Source organism: Myxocyprinus asiaticus, chromosome 34 (assembly GCF_019703515.2).
Source record: "Myxocyprinus asiaticus isolate MX2 ecotype Aquarium Trade chromosome 34, UBuf_Myxa_2, whole genome shotgun sequence".
In the NCBI taxonomy this organism is placed as follows: domain Eukaryota; kingdom Metazoa; phylum Chordata; class Actinopteri; order Cypriniformes; family Catostomidae; genus Myxocyprinus; species Myxocyprinus asiaticus.
In genome coordinates this window covers 39,023,705-39,045,899 of record NC_059377.1, presented here as the reverse complement: position 1 = coordinate 39,045,899, position 22,195 = coordinate 39,023,705, and the positions used below count along the sequence as shown (strand labels likewise).

Sequence of the window (22,195 nt, the reverse complement as noted above, 5' to 3'; positions counted from 1 at the left end):
CTGTTCCATTCATTGCGCTGCGTCTAGCTTTTTTAACACAAGAAAACGCTTGGCCTGAACAACCTTTTAGAAAGATAGTTCTATCCTGAAGTATTCTGTAAGCTAGCAGTTAAATTCAGACTGTTTGTGTTGTAAACTGTCGTGTATAATTGATTTCACAGAACAAAAGGCCTCATGAAAAAAGTCCTGTTATTTACAAATGGCTATATCTCCCTTAGCACTCATTTGGGTTTTATGCGAGAATGTGTGACAGAACTGGGTATGTTTTCAGACAGACACTCCAAGAGGCTGGTTAATGAATCTTTCTGCAAGCAGATCCTGACTGAGAACTCCAATGTTAATTTAACTGCTAAGAGTTTAAAGCATTGATCACAACCATAGGGACTAACATTGCGCCATTTTTCGTTCTCTCAAGTTTTGCACGGAGTGGTAAAGGGGCGTGGCTGGGTAAAGGATCTCCAGAGAGTGAGGCTCCGCCCTCGATGATGTCAGTGGAGAATCTGATGTTTGGGGCAGGGTATTGCAAACCTGTTCCAACAGAGGTAAATCAATATCTAACCATATCACGATTTCTTTTACACACAAAAACAGGATGCTTTGGTGGTGTTATGTATTTTTAGATGGTTTAGTCTCTTTCATTATGCTGTATTTAAACCATCTCTGCTCTAATGAAGAAACAAGAATGATAAGAAAAGTTCAAATAGCACACTCCCATACTACTAAAACTATTTCCGCAGTATGCATACTGTGCGTAGTACGCAAAGTTTCTGTATGCATGATATACCAAGAAGACCAACTATATTTTTCAAAATGTGCAGAATACGACGAGAACACACTGCGTGAGATACTGACTTGACCTTCCATTTCCAGTGTGACAAATGAACAAGAAGCGATATCATGCATGATTTTTAACATCTTCTTGACTGTTGACTGTATTTGGTGGGACTGGCAAAAAATTTACATTTTTACACAACATTGCATTAGAAATGCAAAATAACTACATTTATTTCTGAGATGCCACATGCAAAATTAAACACGCAACATGCACAGTGAGGTCATGCGACAACAATGTAGCATACTGCTGGTTGAACCATGTATTGCACTATTATTTAAAAATAGTGGGCAGTATACAGTACTGTGCAATAAGCAGTATGCAACATTCCATCATACTTGTAATGGAAGGTTTATCAGGACTATTTTCTGAAAGAATTACAAATTGTATTGACATAGTTTTTTCCAGTTTGTGGACGCATACATCATTGACATTTTTCAAATGCAATCGCAAATTGTGTGTTTGTATACAATTTAAATCATAAATGGGCATTACTAGTGGTCGATTGATACAGCTGTGCTCAAAAGTTTGCATACCCTGGCAGAAATTATGAAATTTTGGCATTGATTTTGAAAATATGACTGATCATGCAAAAAATGTCTGTCTTTTATTTAAGGATAGTGATCATATGAAGTCATTTATTATCACATAGTTGTTTGGCTCCTTTTTAAATCATAATGATAACAGAAATCACCCAAATGGCCCTGATCAAAAGTTTACATACCCTTGAATGTTTGGCCTTAAAAGGCAATTAAAGGTTAATTTCCCACACCTGTGGCTTTTTAAATTGCAATTAGTGTCTGTGTATAAATATTCAATGAGTTTCTTAGCTCTCACGTGGATGCACTGAGCAGGCTAGATACAGAGTCATGGGGAACAGAAAAGAACTGTCTAAAGACCTGCGTAACAAGGTAATGGAACTTTATAAAGATGGAAAAGCCTTGAAAATGCCAGTCAGTACTGTTCAATCACTTATTAAGAAGTGGAAAATTTGGGTATCGCTTGATACCAAGTCAAGGTCAGGTAGACCAAGAAAGATTTCAGTCACAACTGCCAGAAGAATTGTTCAGGATACAAAGAAAAACCCACAGGTAACCTCAGGAGAAATACAGGCTGCTCTGGAAAAAGACGATGTGGTTGTTTCAAGGAGCACAATACAATGATACTTGAACAAAAATGAGTTTCATGGTCGAGTTGCCAGAAAGAAGTCTTTACTGCGCCAATGCCACAAAAAAGCCCGGTCACAATATGCCTGACAACACCTTGACACACCTCACAGCTTCTGGCACACTGTAATTTGGAGTGACGAGACCAAAATAGAGCTTTATGGTCACAACCATAAGCACTATGTTTGGAGAAGGGTCAACAAGGCCTATAGTGAAAAGAATACCATCCCCACTGTAAAGCATGGTGGTGGCTCACTGATGTTTTGGGGGTGTGTGAGCTCTAAAGGCATGGGGAATCTTGTGAAAATTGATGGCAAGATGAATGCAGCATGTTATCGGAAAATACTGGCAGACAATTTGCATTCTTCTGCATGATAGCTGCACATGGGACGCTCTTGGACTTTCCAGCACGACAATGACCCTAAAGCACAAGGCCAAGTTGACCCTCCAGTGGTTACAGCAGAAAAAGGTGAAGGTTCTGGAGTGGCCATCACAGTCTCCTGACCTTAATATTATCGAGCCACACTGGGGAGATCTCAAACATGCGGTTCATAAAAGACGACCAAAGACTTTGCATGACTTGGAGGCATTTTGCCAAGACAAATGGGCAGCTATACCACCTGCAAGAATTTGGGGCCTCATAGACAACTATTACAAAAGACTGCACACTGTCATTGATGCTAAAGGGGGCAATACACAGTATTAAGAACTAAGGGTATGCAGACTTTTGAACAGGGATCATTGAATTTTTGTCTTTGTTGCCATGTTTTGTTTTATGATTGTGCCATTCTGTTATAACCTACAGTTGCAATATGAATCCCATAAGAAATAAAAGAAATGTGTTTTGCCTGCTCACTCATGTTTTCTTTAAAAATGGTACACATATTACCAACTCTCCAAGGGTATGCAAACTTTTGAGCACAACTGTATATAGCTGAGGCCGATATTTGGTATTTTTTCAATTTTAGCATCTGCCGATAGATTTTCCCATTTGGCTGGTACGTTTAACGAGCCGTGATGGCGACGAGAATCGCCTGCTTGCATGTAAAAGACCTGTCTGAGACACGTAAATGATTTTAAGCAATGTCATTTCCTATCATATTAAATTGTGTGATATCATACTGTACTGTACTGTATATAAAAGGAATTATATTGGCCGATGGGCCACTCTGCTCCTAGATATCAACATCGGCCATTAGAAAACCCTTATCGGTCGATTACTAGCCAATTTAACAAGTCGCTCACTCGTAAGACACTGGAAATCCACTTGCAAATTAATTGCGCATTGCACTATGAGGTAACACAAATGCAAGTACATGATTTGTGATTTTGTGAAGAAGTATGTCACAATGTATGCATCCACAAATAGAAAACCTGATTTCAACTTGCAATTGTATTTGCAAAAAACTTCAATAACCTTATTTAAGTGTCTCTAAATTAAATACAGACTTTTAGCAACAGCAATTTAGATGCATACAGTGTTGATAAATTAACCTTACTGGACATACGTTCTGGACAAATAGAGCAGTCTCTCTTGCCTGTGGAGAATTCCATTTAAGCAGGAAATAGTAACAAGGCCTCTCCTCTCTGTATGGTTCCTGTATTAACACCCCCCCTGCTGGGGACTTTATTAAGTACAGCGTTGTGCTGGAGGGAGGCAGCTTTTGATCGTGGTAATGAGCACAGCTTTAACTGCCTCAAACATGAAGATCAAGCATCTCTCTCTCTCTCTCTCTCTCTCTCTTCTTTCTATAGAGTTTAATAGATCACTAACCTCAGCACTTTTATGTGTCTCAGATTCTCTTATATATATATATAAAACAATCTATAAGATCTTTATTGTTCAGCCTTATGTTCCATTCAGCTGAAAAACAGTAAGTCGTTTTCATTGTGGTGTTTTAAGTTCTTTCTCTCCTACAAAATTTTGCCAGAACAATGAAAAAAATAAGTGAATACAGACATCACTAAATAACCACAAGTTATCAAGCATTATCCCTAACTCTTAAAGTCATCATGAAACAGCGTTCAAAACACATTTTACTTTTGAATTTCTGAGTGAAAAAATGTAGGGCTTCAGTGTATCGATTGGGAATTGATTGAATGGATCGTGAAAGTGGTCTCAATATAACAGGTGGTTAGAGGGGAGGGACTGAAAAATTAGAGGGATTGGTGATGTCAGCAGAATGGAAAGTCATTTCAGAGGCGGAGCAAATTATTACATTTTGATTATGAAGAAGCATTTAAATTTATTTATTTTTTTTCTATATATATCATCCACTAATCTTTTAGAAAAAGACCACAAAGGTGAATATTGATACTAAAATGTGAGAAATTTCACTAAAAAGCACAGAACAGATGTTTGTGTGTGTGCATATGTGTGTGTTTGTGTGTGCAAATGTGTGTGTGTGTGTGTGTGTGTGTGTGTGTGTGTTTGTGTGTGTGTGTGTGTGTTCAGGTTTTGCTATACTTGAGAGGACCAAGTATTGAGAATCAACCTGTTCTGTGAAGACATTTCTGGTTGTGAGGACCTTTTGGGTGGTCCTCACAAGGGAAATGGCATATTAAATGATGTTTTTTTGAAAATGTAAAAATGCAGAAAGTTTTTTGTGAGGGTTAGGTTTAGGGGTAGGGTTAGGGGATAGAATCTAAAGTTTGTACAGTATAAAAATCATTATGTCTATGGAGAGTCCTCATAAGGATAGCTAAACCAACATGTGTGTGTGTGTGTGTGTGTGTGTGTGTGTGTGTGTGTGTGTGTGTGTGTGTGTGTGTGTTTGTTTGTATGTGTGTGTGTATGTTAGTGCTTGTGTGTGTGTGTGTTTGAGAGAGAAAGAAAGAGAGAGAGAGAGAGAGAGAGAGAGAGAGAGGCTGAATTCTTACAGTAAGCATCTGTTTGGTGTGTGTCAAAGTTACAGAACTGAATGTAGATTACAGAGCTTCAACATACTGAATAATGATAGAGTTCAGCACTCTCTTTATACTCAAACACACATGTGTAAGTATGCAGGGGATATGAAGGTCCAGTAACTAAGGGAGATTTTAAAGGTACAGTCAGGATAGATTTTTATTTAGTTAGTTATTTATTTATTTTTTGCTAATTGCTAAACATTTAAAAAAAAACAAAAAAAAAAAAGAAAAAAGAAAAAAAGAAAGAAATTTAAATAGTAGAATAGTTTTTTTTTTTTTTTTTTTTAAATAAAGTACATTAAAAATGAAGTGTGATGAAGAATCGAGTCATATCAAAACTCAATTATTCTACATTCGACAAGTGCCGGTATTTGGCCAAATGGTACACGATAATAAACACATACATTTATTTTATCATGGTGACTTTAAAATACCATGGAAAATAATCTAGACAATCTATTATCCAAATTGTTTCGATTTTTCTGAACGCACCATAGCTTCCATCTATGAGTCAAGATTCACAACCAGGGACCAAAACTAACACTTGCCAAGCATAAACTGTGTAACTATTTGCATTGATGAGTAAATAAAATGTAACCATTAACATTATACTGCAGCATAATACACAGGTCAAATTGTAAAAACGAAATCCGAATTGTAAGTTGGATCCTCGCTAATAATGTTTTCATGAAATAATCTAATCAAAGACATGCAAACCTTATAAACTTTATAAGGGACTGCAACATAATAGATGGCTTCAGTTGCACAGATATCCCTGGCTGATGTAAGTAGCACGAGCAATTCAAAAGAAAGATATTTAACTACTCTATCGTCCCCTTGAGTACTGAGGATTGTTCCCGCCATGTTAACGTAAGAATGCACATTAAGCTTGTTCAACCGGGACGTGCATTGGCAAGGCGGTGGCCAAGTGCTCGTGTCCACGTTCACAAAGCTGCGTAGAGTATGTATCTGCCTTAAGTATCATCGCAACATAAACACAAATATTACGGAGTGCACCTTTAAGGATTTGACACCACTCTTACTCCCAAACCCAGTGTGCAAACAGACAGCCTATCAGTCATTGGTTAGTTTCTGCAGCTGGTTGCAAGAAAATATTTATGCCAAGAAAACCTTTAATATAGTTAACATTTTAACTAAGGGTTTTCTTAACTTAAGGGGTGTCTAGCAACTTGGCCCTGTGCCTTACTTTTGTAAGCTAAAAGCCTTCATTTTATAGCTAGCATAGACCTTTTTCACACTCCGGGTTTTGGAACGTGGAAGTAAACGTTTGCAGGGTAAACTTCAACATCGGTGAATGGGAGATCACAGCAAATATTATTTGCTTACCCATTTGCTCCAAGACCAAAAGGAAAAATCCACTATTATGTCTGAATGACTTTCCAGATGAGGAAATAAATAGAGAACGGTGGATTAAGAAGATGCCAAATTTACTGTCACTCTCTCAGCAGCTGTAATCGAAACCACCATTCCAGGGTAATAAAAAATTAAGCATAATGTTATAAATTTACACTCAATATTTATAAAATGTAAAATATAAAATAAAATAGCGAGATTTACGCTGCTAAATAAGGCAGAAACATGTCATCACAGTCTGTGAAAAAGGTCTATTAAGCGCATGTTATAAAGTGTCACATAGGAATAGGTGTATGTGCTAAAATTTTAGACCCCCCTGCTGGTTGGGGGAGGAAATGTAGTAAGTTTTCCAGTTATTCTATGCATACAGAAAATTGTCACATTACTGCATACTGCAGAAATAATAAGAGTAGTACAGTATTTGTAGTATGCAATTCTGAACATAGCCCAAGATTCCTCAGTGGTGCTTATTAACAGTTTTATCCATGTCTGTAATATTTAGGCTAAAAATTTGAATAAAAGCATTGATCTAGTGTAGACTGTTTTGTAGGATGCTGTATACTGAATTTAATGAATCAAAGTGAGAAATTTACAAGGCAATTACCATCCTGTGCAGTTTTCAGGGGAGAAGTATGTTCACTCCACTGGAGAGAGAGAAAGACATGTATACATATATGTACTTTGTGTCGACAGGATGTCTCCATGTCGTTCTCTGTAAACGAGTGCCACGTTTACACACATCTCTCCTTTTACTGCTGGGAAACTGACTGTTTAAAGTTTTACTCTGTGTTTGATCTCCATCTAATTATTGAGCTTCAGGCTCAACTAAACTTACATCTGCAGCTGACAATTTCAACCAGCAGATCACTTTACATCACACTGATAAATTACATTAGAATTATAAGTGATCTAACATATAGATAGACAGACAGACAGACAGACAGACAGACAGACAGAGAGATAGATAGACAGATAGATAGATAGATAGATAGATAGATAGATAGATAGATAGATAGATAGATAGATAGATAGATAGATAGAAATAGACATACAGATACTGTATATAGATAGACAGACAGACATATATGAACACAATGATAGACAGACAGACAGACAGACCGACCGACCGACTGACCGATAGATAGATAGACAGACAGACAGACAGACAGATAGACAGACAGACAGACAGACAGATAGATAGATAGATAGATAGATAGACAGACAGACAGACAGACAGACAGAGAGATAGACAGATAGATAGATAGATAGATAGATAGAAATAGACATACAGATACTGTATATAGATAGACAGACAGACATATATGAACACAATGATAGACAGACAGACAGGCAGACCGACCGACCGACTGACCGATAGATAGATAGACAGACAGACAGACAGACAGACAGATAGACAGACAGACAGACAGACAGATAGATAGACAGATAGATAGATAGATAGATAGATAGATAGGTAGACAGACAGACAGACAGACAGACAGATAGATAGATAGATAGACAGACAGACAGACAGACAGACAGACAGATAGACAGACAGACAGACAGACAGACAGACAGACAGACAGACAGACAGATATATAGACAGATAGCTACACAGAAAGAGAGACAGACAGAATATACTGTATACAGACTATAGACAATTTAAATACAAGCAATAGACAAGCAGTTATCAAACTGCTTGTGCAACATCCTGTACCAACAACAAGGTAAATTGTGCAAAAATGTATTTCAGTTCTCACTATCTGTTGGAGGGCTTTCCCTGTCTGAGACAAAGCAGCTCCCGTACCAGACAGCGTAGTGTCATCGCCAGTTGAGTGAAAAAGAAACAAACAGTAAAAAGAAATAACAACAGAAGCACCAGTTTTTAGAAACCCAGAGAGGCCGCTGCGTCCGTGCGCAGCGTGCACATTATAAGGCATTTATGAGAATGACAGACAGACAGACAGACAGACAGATAGACAGACAGACAGACAGACAGACAGACAGACAGACAGACAGACAGAGAGAGAGAAAGGCAGATGGACAGATAGACAGACAGAAAGGCAGACAGACAGATAGACAGACAGACCAGACAGAGACAGATAGACAGATATAGATAGATAGATAGATAGATAGATAGATAGATAGATAGATAGATAGATAGATAGATATACAGACAGACAGACAGAAAGGCAGACAGACAGATAGACAGACAGACCAGACAGAGACAGATAGACAGATATAGATAGATATACAGACAGACAGACAGATAGACAGATAGGTAGATACACAGTCAGACAGACAGATAGACAGACAGACAGACATATAGACAGACAGACCAGACAGAGACAGATAGACAGATATAGATAGATATACAGACAGACAGACAGACCAGACAGAGACAGATAGACAGATATAGATAGATATACAGACAGACAGACAGACAGATAAATAGATACGCTATCCACATTTTATAACTTTTAAGTCTGAATTTATCAACAATTGTCTCATTTGTGTCTGTTTATTTCTCCTGAATAGAAACATCAGAGTCAAAGTTGACAAGCTTTATTCAGCATTTATAAAACATGGTTACATCTGTGCTGAAATAACAGGGAAGAATTGTGACAGTAAAATCTGACCTCCACAACATATGTCCTGTGTGTGTGTATGTTTGTAGGGCAGTTTTTACGTGCCGTCGGAGAACCGTCTGCAGAGAGCGTACACGTGGCATTGTCGCATCTGTAAACTGCTGCTGGCTGCTCACAGAGGCCTGAGCTCATATTACACAGCTCTAATGAAGGAGATTCCTCAACTGCAACACATAGAAATGGGTATAATCACAATCTCTTCTGAGTTTTAATTCTCAATTCTCATGTTGATCGATATGGGTTTTTCAATGACCAGTGGTTGATTTAATGTCAGTACATATAATATTTAATACAATTTAAAGAAATAGTTCATCCAAAAATGAAAATCTGTCATTATTTACTCATACACATGTCATTCTAAAACCGTATGACTTTCTTTATTCGGTGGAAAAGAAAAGGAAACATTTTGTCTATTTGCCATTTATGAAAGTGAATTGTGACTCTGGGCTGTCAAAACCACAGTAAAAGTAGTCGATGCGACTCATGCACTATAAATCTCATTGGTTGGTCTTGTGACCAAACGTCATAAAATCATGATATAAGAACCAGTGAGGTTTATTGTTATTGATGTGTCACCATATTTGATTTTGGATTTTATTTGATAGTGAATAACAGCTTAAGTTTTGGTCTGTTCGTCATAGAATTTATTTTTTTATTTTTTTTTTTTTTTATGAGGTTTGACATTCCAGAGTCACTATTCACTTTCTTTTATTGGCTAAACGTGTGAAAAGTTTTTGTTTTTGTTGTTGTTGTTTTTATTTATTTATTTGTGTGTGTGTTCCATGGTATAAAGAAAGCCACTCGGGTGATGGCATAATTAATGATATAATTTAAAGACAGAATCAGTTATAATGTCTACACAATGTGATTTAAACACTTTTAAAACATTTCTGATGCATATATCATTTATTATGAGCATCTCAGATGTCCTCAGCTTTCTCACTTTTGTTGTCTTATTTATAGAAGACCTTCCCATTGAAGAAACATTAAACGAGCTCACCATTGAACTGCAGGTTTGGGAAACACTTTATTAACCAAATTACTGTGATTAAAAAGCATCGCACAAGTCAATAATTTCCAGTGATTAAGTAAGGCTATTTTCCCACTGTTTTAGTTGTCTCTTTCTAGTTGCAGAGTGGTCATGAGAAGGTAGCAGATCAGATCAGTAAACATCTGATGCAGTTGTGTGCTCAACTGTCTGCTGTTTGGACACAGTTTTTGGAAGCCATGGTTCCCAATCCACATATCCGCTCTTACCTGGCCCAGGAGCACCACACGCTCAGGGTGAGAGAGAGAGAGTGTGTGTGTGTGTGTGTGTGAGAGAGAGAGAGAGAGAGAGAGAGAGAGAGAGAGAGAGAGAGAGAGAGAGAGAGAGAGAGAGAGAGAGAGAGAGAGCGAGAGAGAGACGTTTTATGTATGACTGGTTATCTGCACTGACTTCCTGATTTGATTATATTCAGGAGCTGGATTAACAAAACATTCTTAAAGGAATGTTCTGGGTTTAATGCAAGTTAAGCTTAATCGACAGCATTTGTGGCATAATGTTGATTATCACAAAATTAATTTTGAATTGTCTCTCATTTATTAAAAAAATAAAATAAATAGCATTGTTACAGTTAGACACTTACAATGAAAGTGAATGGGGCTAGACATACACTGTTTCAAAAATGAAATGAAAATTCTCTCTCATTTACTCACCCTAATGCCATCCCAGATGTGTATGACTTTCTTTCTTCTGCAGAACACAGACAAAGCTATTTAGAAGAATATATTAGCTCTGTTGGTTCTTACAAGGCAAGTGAATGGGGTCCAAAATTTTCAAGCTCCAAAAAACACATAAAAGCAATCCATAAAAGTCCAGTGGTTTAATCCATGTCTTCTGAAGCGATCCAGTTGGTCTTTGGTGAGAACAGACCAAAACATAACTCCTTTTTCACTATAAATCTTGGCATCAGCAGTCTGCTTGGCGATCATGATTTCAAGCTCGATTACACTTCCTGCCACCATCTAGTGATCTGCGCATGCGTCAAGCACTAGGAAGTGTAATAGAGCTTGAAATCGTGATCATGTCTAGAGACTGCAATGGCAAGATGTACAGTGAAAAAGGAGTTATATTTTGGTCTGTTCTCACCCAAAATAGATTCGATTGCTTCAGAAAACATGAATTAAACCACTGGAGTCATGTGGATTACTTTTACGCTGTCTTTGTGTTTTTTGGAACTTCAAAGTTTTAGTCACCATTCACTTGCATTGTATGGACCTACAGAGCATTCCTTTAAGAATAAAATTCTTACAATTTTCTTCTTATTTTCTAACTTGAAAAAAAACACATTCTGTATCCCTAAAAAGACTTCTTAAGAATGTTCTTTTTTTCTTCTTAAACTGTCAACATTTATAGCTAGATACCTTCTTACGAACTTCTTATAATTTAGCCTAAGAACTTTCTTAAATTCTTTCTTAAGAAGATTTCCATGAATCTGGCCCGATTCTCAAGCTCTCAATTCGATTTCATACTGATTTTGATTTGCTATTGATTCATTTGGAAATATTGTGGCACTGTAACAATGTTAATTTTCGAAGGTTTACGTTAACGTTTTTAACCAATCCAAGTGGTGCCTGATTTTAACCTGATTTAATGTGCCAGCGATATACAGTGTGAATGATTAACCTACGGTAAAGTCTACACAGTGTGAAACAAGATAAGCAAGGATAATGTTAATCTAGGGTTAAAATTACCCTTGGTTATGAAAGTGTGACAAGCCCATTTTTGTTTTAGTGGAAAGACAATTAGACAAATTAAATGTCATAGCTCATTCAATTCTCCTAGCATCACACTGAAATTATTCTTAGATGGCCAGCAGTAAAATGTGGCTTTAGTTTAGCCTGACATTATTGTAGGATGTTTTCCAGAATAAACTGCCGTTCTCCTACACAGCCTGAATATACCAGCATCCCTCACACTTCTGTGTCCTCTGGGCTGATGTATTATATAAACCTCATACCTTATGATCTATACAGTAATTCCACCCACAGGACAGCTCTGCTTTTAATTATAGAACAGTGAGTTATGATAATGATGAATCAAGAGGAAGACATGAATCCAATTCTGTCCTTATTACTGGAGCAGTTTTATTTTCTCATAGTGAGGTTCTTTTGTGCAGTATTTCTGCTCGCTGTGGATAATGTGTGGGGAATTGTCTGTTGTTGTGTCAGTAAGCATTAAGATATGTTTTAAGGTGGCAGTTCACACAAAAATTATAATGTGGTATTTTTTGCTCAACCTCATGTTGTTTCAAACCTGTATGACTTTCTTTCTTTTGTGAAACACAAAATGAGATGTTAGTCATTATGTTTAGTCTCAGTCACCATTCACTTTATTTGCATCCCCCCCCCCCCATGCAATGAACGTGAATGGTGACAGCTAACATTCTGAATAACATCTCCCGTTGTGTTGCACAAAAGAAAGTCATACAGGTGATTTTTTTTTACAGGGATACAAATTTTTTTTTGTTTTTTTTTTTTTTGTTATTTGTTTACATGAAATATCCCTTTAAGGTCTGTTAATTTAATCAGTGAAGATCTACAGGCAGTGTTGTATAATTTGTCCTCATACTGAATGTGTGTATCATTGTGCAGGTCAGGAGATTTTCTGAAGCTTATTTCTTCACTGAACATTCCAAAGAGTCCTCACTCACATTTCAGGAGGAACTGTGAGTGTTTTATCACCCTCTTTATTTAAATAAGTAACATACTTACAATACATTTAGCCTCTGACTGTACATTTATGCCTCTAAGCAGTGAGAAATACTGTCTGAAACATGTCTCTTGACAGTATCAACAGACACACACAGGTAGCCGCAGAGATGCGGAACTCTGATTATCTGCTCCAAATGCCCCCACTTCCTGTGGAATGCTTGGACATCGATGGAGACTGGAGCAGCCTGCCAATCATCTTTGAGGATAGATACGTGGACACGCCCTGTTTAGGTAACAGCCAGTGTTTAAAAGAAAATGAATGAATGACGAATGAAAGAATGAATGAAATGAACAAATGAATAAACAAAATAATGAACATAAAATCTAGTTAATTAAAATAAAGAATGAACAAATTAATGAACAAACCAATGAATTAATGAAATAACCAAATAACAATGAATAAATTAGCAAACTAAAGGATGAACAAATAAATAAACAAATGAATGAACAAATTAAAGTATGAAAGAACAAATTAATGAACAAATAGAATGAACTACTCATGAATAAATAAGCACACTAAAGAATAAACAAATAAATTAAAATACAACTGAATGAATTAACAAATGAAAGAATGAGCATTTGAACAAACAAACTAATGAACGGAAGCATGAACTAACAATGAATAAAAAACGAAAGTAATTTAAAATTAAAAATAAATTATCGACCGAATGAATAAATGAACAAAAGAATGAACATACAAATAAATTAATTAACAAACCAAATAATCTATGTATGAATGAACAAAAGAATGAAAAAAATAATGAACTAACAATGAATAAATAAACAAACTAAACAAACAAACAAATGAATGAACGTACAAATCGATGAAGTAAACTAAAGAATGAGCATAAGAACAAGCAAACGGATGAATGGAAAAAATGAACTAACAATGAATAAATGAACAAACTAAAGAATTAACAAATAAATTAATGAACGAATAAATTAACAGACAAAAGTCTGAACATACAAACAAATTAATTAACAAACTAAAGAATGAGCATATGAACGAACAAATAAATCAATGAACAAAAATCTATTAATTAAACTTAAGAATGAACATATGAACGAACAAACGAATGAACGGAAAAATGAACAAACAATGAATAAATGAACTAACTAAAGAATTAACAAATAAATTAATGAACAAATAAATGAACGGACAAAAGTCTAAACATACAAATGAATGAATTAACAAATGAAAAATTGAGCATATGAATGAGCAAACAAATAAATGAACTAAATAATGAACAAATGAATGAATGAAAAAACAAAAGACTAAACAAACAAACAAACGAATTAACAAATGAAAGAATGAGCATATGAATGAACAAAAATAAATGAATGAACATGCATATCAATTAATTAAACTAAAGAATGAGCATATGAACAAACAAACAAATGAATGAACATAAAAAGTTATTCATTAAACTAACTTTGAACGGAAAAATGAACTAACTAAATAATTAACAAATAAATTAATGAACAAATAAATGAATGGACAAAAGTCTAAACATACAAACAAATGAATTAACAAATGAAAGAATGAGCATATGAGTGAACAAACAAATGATTGAACTAAATAATAGACAAATGAATGAATGAAAAAACAAAAGACTAAACAAAAAAACAAAAAAAATGAATTAACAAACGAAAGATTGAGCATATGAATGAACAAACAAATGAATGAACTAAATAATGAACAAATGAATGAATGGAAAAAGACTAAACAAGCAAACAAATGAATCAACAAACGTAAGAATGAGCATATGAATGAACATAAGAATTTACAGAAACATGAACTAACAATGAATAAATAAACAAACTAAAGAATTAACAAATAAATTAATGAATGAATAAATTAATGGAGAAAAGTGTAAACATACAAACAAATGAATTAACAAACTAAAGAATGAACATATGAACAAACAAACAAATGAATAAACAAAATAATGAACTAACAATGAATAAATGCACAAACTAAAGAATGAAAACAATGAATAAACAAATTTTTTTTTTACAATAAATGAATGAACAAACAAACAAATTATTGAATAATGCTACTATTAGTAAAAATGTATAAATTATACTGTTAAATAGAAATAAAACACACAACATAAGCCAATAAAACAAATAAGCACAGTAATTTCTCTTAAGAAATATAAATTTCTTGTGCAAGTCCCCATTATATGGAGTCGAATTATTATTATAATTCTTTAAATATACTATGTTTAATATATAAGTTCATCACCAAACAAACACAGTTGAACACTTTTCTCTTTCCCTGTTCTAGATTACACCATCCAAGTGCCAAACCAGATGGTCTCAAATTCTAATGCCTGTCCAGACCCAAATAGGATGGAAGACCAAACAAACCGAGAGGACCCCCACTGTAAAGATTGCACGGGTCTGCCCACATACAAGGCTCTGACTGTTCAAGAACAGGATTGCTCCACAGACTACAAAGAAACCAGAGCTCAAGCAGAGAGTTTGATTGGCTGTGTGGGCGAGACAGATATTGATAGAAGCAAACATATCTACGAGACCTTCACAACTAGCTCTGGTTCAAGATTTGAGTCGGTTGATGAAGAAACATGCCAGTATGAAACTGAGGAAGGAATTGACCAAATAGACTGTAGGTCTGTAGACAGCATTGATGCCATAAATATAGTTAATTTAATCCCAGGTAATGTAGAGAAAACTGGATGCCAAACAGAAGCAAGTGACTTTGCTGATCAGAGTGAGAAGAATTTTGTTCAATCTTATCATGCAAGTTTGAAACAAACTAAAATTACCCAAAGTAGCAGCAGAAAGACTTTGTTGCTTGTTCTGACAGAATCTGCAGAACTTCCTGATCTCAGCAGTATTGACAGCAACGACTCCCTGCCCACTCATAACCATGACAACCACCTAGAAACAACAGGCAATAACGGGAACCTTGGCAATGAGGAGCCAATCTCAATATTAGATGACAGAAACACTGAAGCACCAGCAAAGTATTTTGGGAGTGAGGAAACATCACCGGCTAGTCTACTGAACGTTCACTCTCCAGAAAACGACCCTCAAGCTACATGCCCTTCACTTAACACCCTACAACAGATCCGTCGCTTGTCAGAAACCCCACCCAGGGGTGTATTTTTGGGTGGGTCTAAGCTAATGAACCGCTCTTCATCTGTAATCTCAGACTCTGGCATTGAAAGTGAGCCGAGCTCCATGGCCTGGACTCTGGAGGGTCGAGGAGTCATCACAGTGGGTCGTGATGTCTTGCAAAACCTGGCCTGGCGTCGGGCGACATACCAGAGGTCTCTGGAGGGGCTACAAACGGAAAGTCACGGCAGCTTGCTAAGCACCACGCAAGCTTCTCTGACCTCCATAAGCTCTCTGCCGTACGAAGAGGAGGAGACACAACTCAACACTCTCACCAAATCCACCTCAGCGCCGCAGATCAGCAGCCCTGATGACACAGAGGATCGTGAAATACCCAATCAGGAGAAAAGTACTGTTTGTGAAGCCAGTCAGGAGAGGCAGAGAAACGAAGCAGCCAATGAGGCCAAGCAGAATCTACAAGGTGTTACAATGGAGGACAGAACTGAAACACCCAATCAGGAGAAGAAGAGCTTCAGTGTAGCCAATCAGATGAGGCAGGGTGATGAAGCAGCCAATGAGGTGAAACAGAATGTGCAAGCTGTTACTAGGGAGGACAAAAATGAAACAAATAATCAGGAGATAGACAGGGATGAGTTATCCAATCAGGAAAAGGCTGTCAAAGACAGTCTTGTGCCAGAAATGTTGCTATATCAGCAATTAGTGATGGATGATGTTGTAGAAAATGCCACAGTGGATGAACCGACTGATAATTCAGAAGAATATCAAAGTAATATATTGCTTGAAGAGTATTCTGGTCTTGCAGATGAAAACGCAGAGCTTTGTAGTTACGAAATTGAACTTTGTGAACACACTGGGGCACTAGAGTTGAAGACATATCAAAAGGACTCTGACAACATTAGTGTCCATCAAATTCATTTGAATGAGCTTGAGGAAGTAAGTATGGAGAACCTCCCTGATCCACCAATTAGTGACAAGAACAATCACGAAATTACGACCAATGAGAGAGAGAGACCTACTTATCTCATCGAACTTCCAACCAATGAGAGAGAGCAGCAGGCACTAGAGGGGCAGAGCAGAGCCAATAAGCTTCAGAGTTCGGGTCTGGCATTTGTGAATAAAAAGGTGGTCGAGGTTGTGAACCTGTCAGTGTCGTGCGCTCCAACCTGTCTGCCTTTTTCATCCGTACTCCATGATTCGCCTTCGGTCAGTGGAATCTCCACCCGTCAAGCCACCTCTCCCATTACACATCAACCTCTGGGCTCATTCGGAATCATTTCCTCTTCCCCTTCCTCTGGTGCTGACCAGGAAATCAATGAGAGGATGATCAAGTGAGGTTTTCATTGATTAAAGCGTGACATTTTTTTGTAAAATGCTTGTTTAGGGAGACATGTTTATATGTAAGACAAGTTTCTAATAAGAAACTAATAAGGTAAAATAAGTTTGCTCCATCTGTTCATTTAAATATCAAATTAAGATGTTCTGTGTTTAAAGCTCATATATACATTCATTTTTAACCAATATAAACTATCTAATAGGATTCAATTTCAGGAGAGATCCAAGCCATATCTAGGCTTATTTAAAATATCATAGAGACTTAGAGGTGTTTTTTTTTTTTTTGTTTTTTTTTTTAACTTACTGAGTAACCAACCAAAACACTCTCACGACGACCTAGAACACCCTACCAATCACATAGCAACATGCTAAAAAAACACAGAATACCCTAGTAACCACCAAACACCCTTGCTACCGCTCAAAACACTCAAGAAACCACAAAGTAACACATCAAATAAAATAAAAAAAATACTCTCAGAACATATTGGCAACAGCATAGCAACCCCCTGGTAAACACACAGAACACCCTAGCAATCATGTAGCAACATGCTAAAACACTCAGAATACCCTAGCAACCACTTAACAATGCCCTAGCTACCACTAAAAACAACCAAGCAACTACTAGAAACACACACAAACCACTCAGAACACTTTTGCAACCCGATAGCAACACCCTGGCAACAACAGAGAACACCTTAGCAATCACAAAGCAACACGCTAAAACCCTCAGAATACACTAGCAACCACCTAACAATGCTCTAGCTACCGCATAAAATACAAGCAACTACACAGCAACACACTGATTTTTTTTTTTACACCATTGCAACTGCATAGCAACTCCCTGGCAACCACACAAAACACCCTAACAATCATGCAAAATTCTTAAAGCAATCAGAATGCCCTAGCAACCACCCAGCAACACCCTAGCTACCACACAGAACACCCAAGCAACTACATAGCAACACACTCAATTCAATTAACAGAACACCTTACTAACACATAGCAATGCCCTGGCAACCACATAGAACAACCTCGCAATCGCATAGCATCATTCTAAAAAACACTCAAAATACCCTAGCAACCACCAAAAATGCCCTAGCCACCACCCAAAACACCCAAACAATTACATAGCAACACACTAAAAATATTACCACAACATCTTAGCAACTGCATAGCACTGTCAACCACACAGAACACCATAACAATCATACAACGTGCTAAAAGCACTCAGAATGCCCTAGCAACCGCCTTACAATGCCCTAGCTACCATGCAGAACACCAAAGCAACTACATAGAAACACACTAAATAAAATTACCCAAACACCTTAGCAACTGCATAGCAACACCCTGGCAACCACACAGAACATCATAACAATCATACAACGTGCTAAAAGCAGTCAGAATGCCCTAGCAACCACCTTGCAACGCCCTAGCTACCACACAGAACACCAAAGCAACTACATAGAAACACGCTAAATAAAATTACCAGAACACCTTAGCAACCACATAGCAACACCCTACCAACCGCATAGAAACACACTGACAACCACACATAACATCCTAATACTCATACAACGTGCTAAAAGCACTTAGAATACCCTAGTAACCACCTAACAATGCCATAGATACCACTCAAAACACCCAAGAAACTACAAGCAACACATACACACAAAACACCAGAAAACCTTAGCAACCACATAGCACCATCCTACCAACCAAATAGCAACGCACAAACAACCACACACAACACCCTAATACTCATACAACATGCTAAAAGCATTCAGAATTCCCTAGCAACCTCCTAACAATGCCCTAGCTACCACGCAGAACACCCAAGCAAGTGCATAGCAACACACTTAATAAAATTACCAGAACACCTTAGCAGCTGCATAGCAACACCCTGGCAACCACACAGAACACCCTAGCAATCACATAGCACTGTGCTTAAATACATTTAGAATACCCTAGCAACCACCTAACAATGCCATAGCTGCCACTCAAAACACGCAAGCAACTACAAGCAACACACAAAACACCAGAACACCTTAGTAACCACGTAGCAATACCCTGGCAACCACCAACAGGAACCTAGCACCGTGGAAGTGAATTTTGCATAGGCAAGGACCACTCACATTTTCTTTACAAAATGTAAAAATCTAGTTATTATAGCAATATATGAAGGAAATCATGACCACTAACTTTAAAATGAAGACTCCAGTCATATCAGTAACCTTATAAAAGCTGTTTTATTCTACATGGAGAGGGTCCACACATGGGGGCGGCCATGTTAGCATCACATGACCAGACGAATACTACTCAATCTCAGTAACCGTGTAAAATTATTGCAAAAATTTCACATTTCGACATAATATTTTTTCGCTTAACTATAGCGCATAAACTCTATGTTGATACTTCAAATGTCGCGAAAAACTGGTTTGGAAACTCTTTTTGTCGAGAAAATTGGCATTAACGCAAAAATATAGTGTCACATGACAGAGTTTACCCCAATTGTTAGCCTTTGTTAATCACACTTCCTGGAGTGCCAACACAAATATCTCGTATCATGCACATAGACAGGTGCACGGAGAACAAATTAACGGCTACTCTTTGTGATTAATTTAATCATGGTAGACATCCATTTATTTATTAAAGTTGCTTTTCCAGACCATTCAAAATAATAGACAGCAGTCACGGAATTAGGCCACAATACAAAAAACATATAATTTCTGTGCACAAAGATTTTTAAAATTAAAAATAAATACACAATACTAGGAGAAAAACATCAGTGTGCTTTTTTGGAACACTACCATGGCCCAATTCTATAAAATTATTGTTTAGTTTACTTTTCTGTATGAATTTAAATCAATTACCAAACGAAAAAAAGCATTAAATAAAAATAAAATAAAAAATTACCAAACTAAAAAAATATATATTTTTAGACCTATATATGCCTTTTCTTTACACAAACTTAAATTAGCTTTACCCTGTTCTGTAGACAAAAAAAAAAAAAAAGTCGGCAGAATGACGTTCTCAGAATGTTCTACATTTTTTTCAAGACTATAAACTATCGGAACTATTTGTCCAATGCTGAGTTCACTTTCAGAAAATGAGCTTTTGAACATTTTAAAATGCTTAAATATTTTAAATCTAACCCTCTTTACCTCGGATCGCATTTGCTGAGCTTCTTCAGAAAATGTAAATTGCATTATGACACTAAAATTAATTTTAGATGACAATCAAGTTCAGTTGGTCATTAAAAGTTGCTGGACAAATATGCGGGACATAATGCAGTTGTGATGGCAATGATTAGATGATTGTTCAAAATGGCCCATTGAATATCAGAAATGTATCATATATGTAAACCCTGATATTACACAGCATAATTTTTTCTCTAATAGCTGTGCACACAGCATATACACATCGATGGATGGTCTTTATACTAAGACTGAAAGTTTCCCCCACTACTTGGTGCAGGTTGCCAGCTTGAACAGGGCCATGACGATTCACTTTCGGGTCGGAACTGGTGGCAACCTGCTATAGACACAACATCAGGACCAATATTACAGTCCTATCAGAAGGGAAACTGCTCCCTTTTGATTACAGTTCCTCATCTTCTGATTGCTTAATTTGTGAAATTAAAATGACAATAATCTCAATACTCTCCCCATTTTACCAAAACTTCGGAGGAAAAGAATTAGGGACATCTGGGAGGCGAATTAACAATAAACGGCTTAAGGGCAGTTCCCCTTCTGTCACTCACTCGACGTTGTGTCGATGTAGTGACATTAGGGGTCGCACTTGAGAGCCCCGAACACCTCCGATTTTTGAGAAAAGGCCAATGAGAATTGGTGAGTGGAATTTGCATGCCACTCCCCCGGACATACGGGTATAAAAGGAGCTGGCTCGCAACCACTCATTCAGATTTTTTCTTCAGAGCCGAGCAGTTGTACTATCAGCGAGCTGAATACTACTGCTGTTCCATTCACCTCTTAAGAAGCGTATGCTGCTGGATATACGCCGCATTTCCAGCGGCTTTCTCTCCTTCGGCACGACGAGTGCAGATTTCGCCCCTAGGCACTTCGACAGCACTAAAAGTGTGTATATTCCTGCTAAAGAGTATATTTTCTCTATTAGAGCACACACATTGACGTTGAACGTCTTTTTAAAGATGCCTTTCTGTCTTTGTGTGATTCCTGGATGCGGTCGCTATCTCTCCGCTTCCGACAGTCACGGGCGCTGCCTCACATGTCTGGGCAGTGATCACACTGAGGCAGCGTTTGTGGATGGTTCATGTTGTCATTGCGAGAATATGACCATGGCAACGTCCTGCAAGCGTTCTCTGTCAGCGATACCTGCCTGGAGTTCGGTCCGGGTGACTCTCACGTAATCCTGCGACCCCGGCCGGGCTATGTGACCAAGGTTCCCACAACCCCCTTCAGGGATCAGGTGGTGCAAGCGCTGCCCCAGGAGGAGGCAGACCCAGCCCTGTCGTTGCTCTCTCCAGTGCGTACTTTGAGCATCTACTTGGATCGCATGCAGAGCTTTAGACACTCTGAGCAGCTCTTTGTCTGCTTTGGCGGACAGTGGTAAGGGAACGCTGTCTCCAAACAGAGGCTTTCCCACTGGATCATGGATGCCATCGCTATGGCATACCAGACCCAGGCCGTGCCCGCCCCTTCTGAAATAAGAGCACACTCCACAAGGAGTCTGGCATCCTCGTGGGCACTGGTCCATGGCACCACTCTAGCAGACATCTGCAGGGCAGCTGGCTGGGCGACACCCAATACCTTCGTGAGATTTTACAATCTCCGGGTTGAGCCAGTTTCGTCCTGTGTTCTGTCAGGTACGAACAGGTAAGTTCGGGAATACGCTCAGCTGGCCGGGTGTGTCACTTGCGTATAGTGCCTTTCCCTTCCAAAGAGGCAAAGATGTGCACTTCTTTTCCCAAGAGAGTTCACGAACCCGTGAACTCTGGATGTCCTTCCTCCCTTGCACTGTGGCTCGCGAATTCAATGGAGGAATTTACAGCTGGAACCAGTACGTGTGCTAATATGCCCTTACTGAGGTAGGTGCTC

At 37.7% G+C, this 22,195-nt stretch overlaps 1 protein-coding gene across 2 annotated transcripts in view; it reads left to right on the top strand.

Moving 5' to 3' along the window:
* The window catches only part of LOC127424793 (protein FAM135B-like), a 54,852-nt gene that overhangs the window by 21,318 nt on the left and 11,339 nt on the right, over positions 1-22,195 (top strand). The window contains exons 7-13 of one of the 2 annotated variants that reach the window (XM_051670206.1): positions 416-542; positions 8,957-9,110; positions 9,894-9,940; positions 10,056-10,211; positions 12,564-12,637; positions 12,760-12,914; positions 14,974-17,116. In XM_051670206.1, the coding sequence (XP_051526166.1) occupies positions 416-542; positions 8,957-9,110; positions 9,894-9,940; positions 10,056-10,211; positions 12,564-12,637; positions 12,760-12,914; positions 14,974-17,116 (2,856 nt within the window). Of the gene's footprint in view, positions 1-415; positions 543-8,956; positions 9,111-9,890; positions 9,941-10,055; positions 10,212-12,563; positions 12,638-12,759; positions 12,915-14,973; positions 17,117-22,195 lie in introns of both variants that reach the window. The other variant, XM_051670205.1, reaches the window with a different exon arrangement.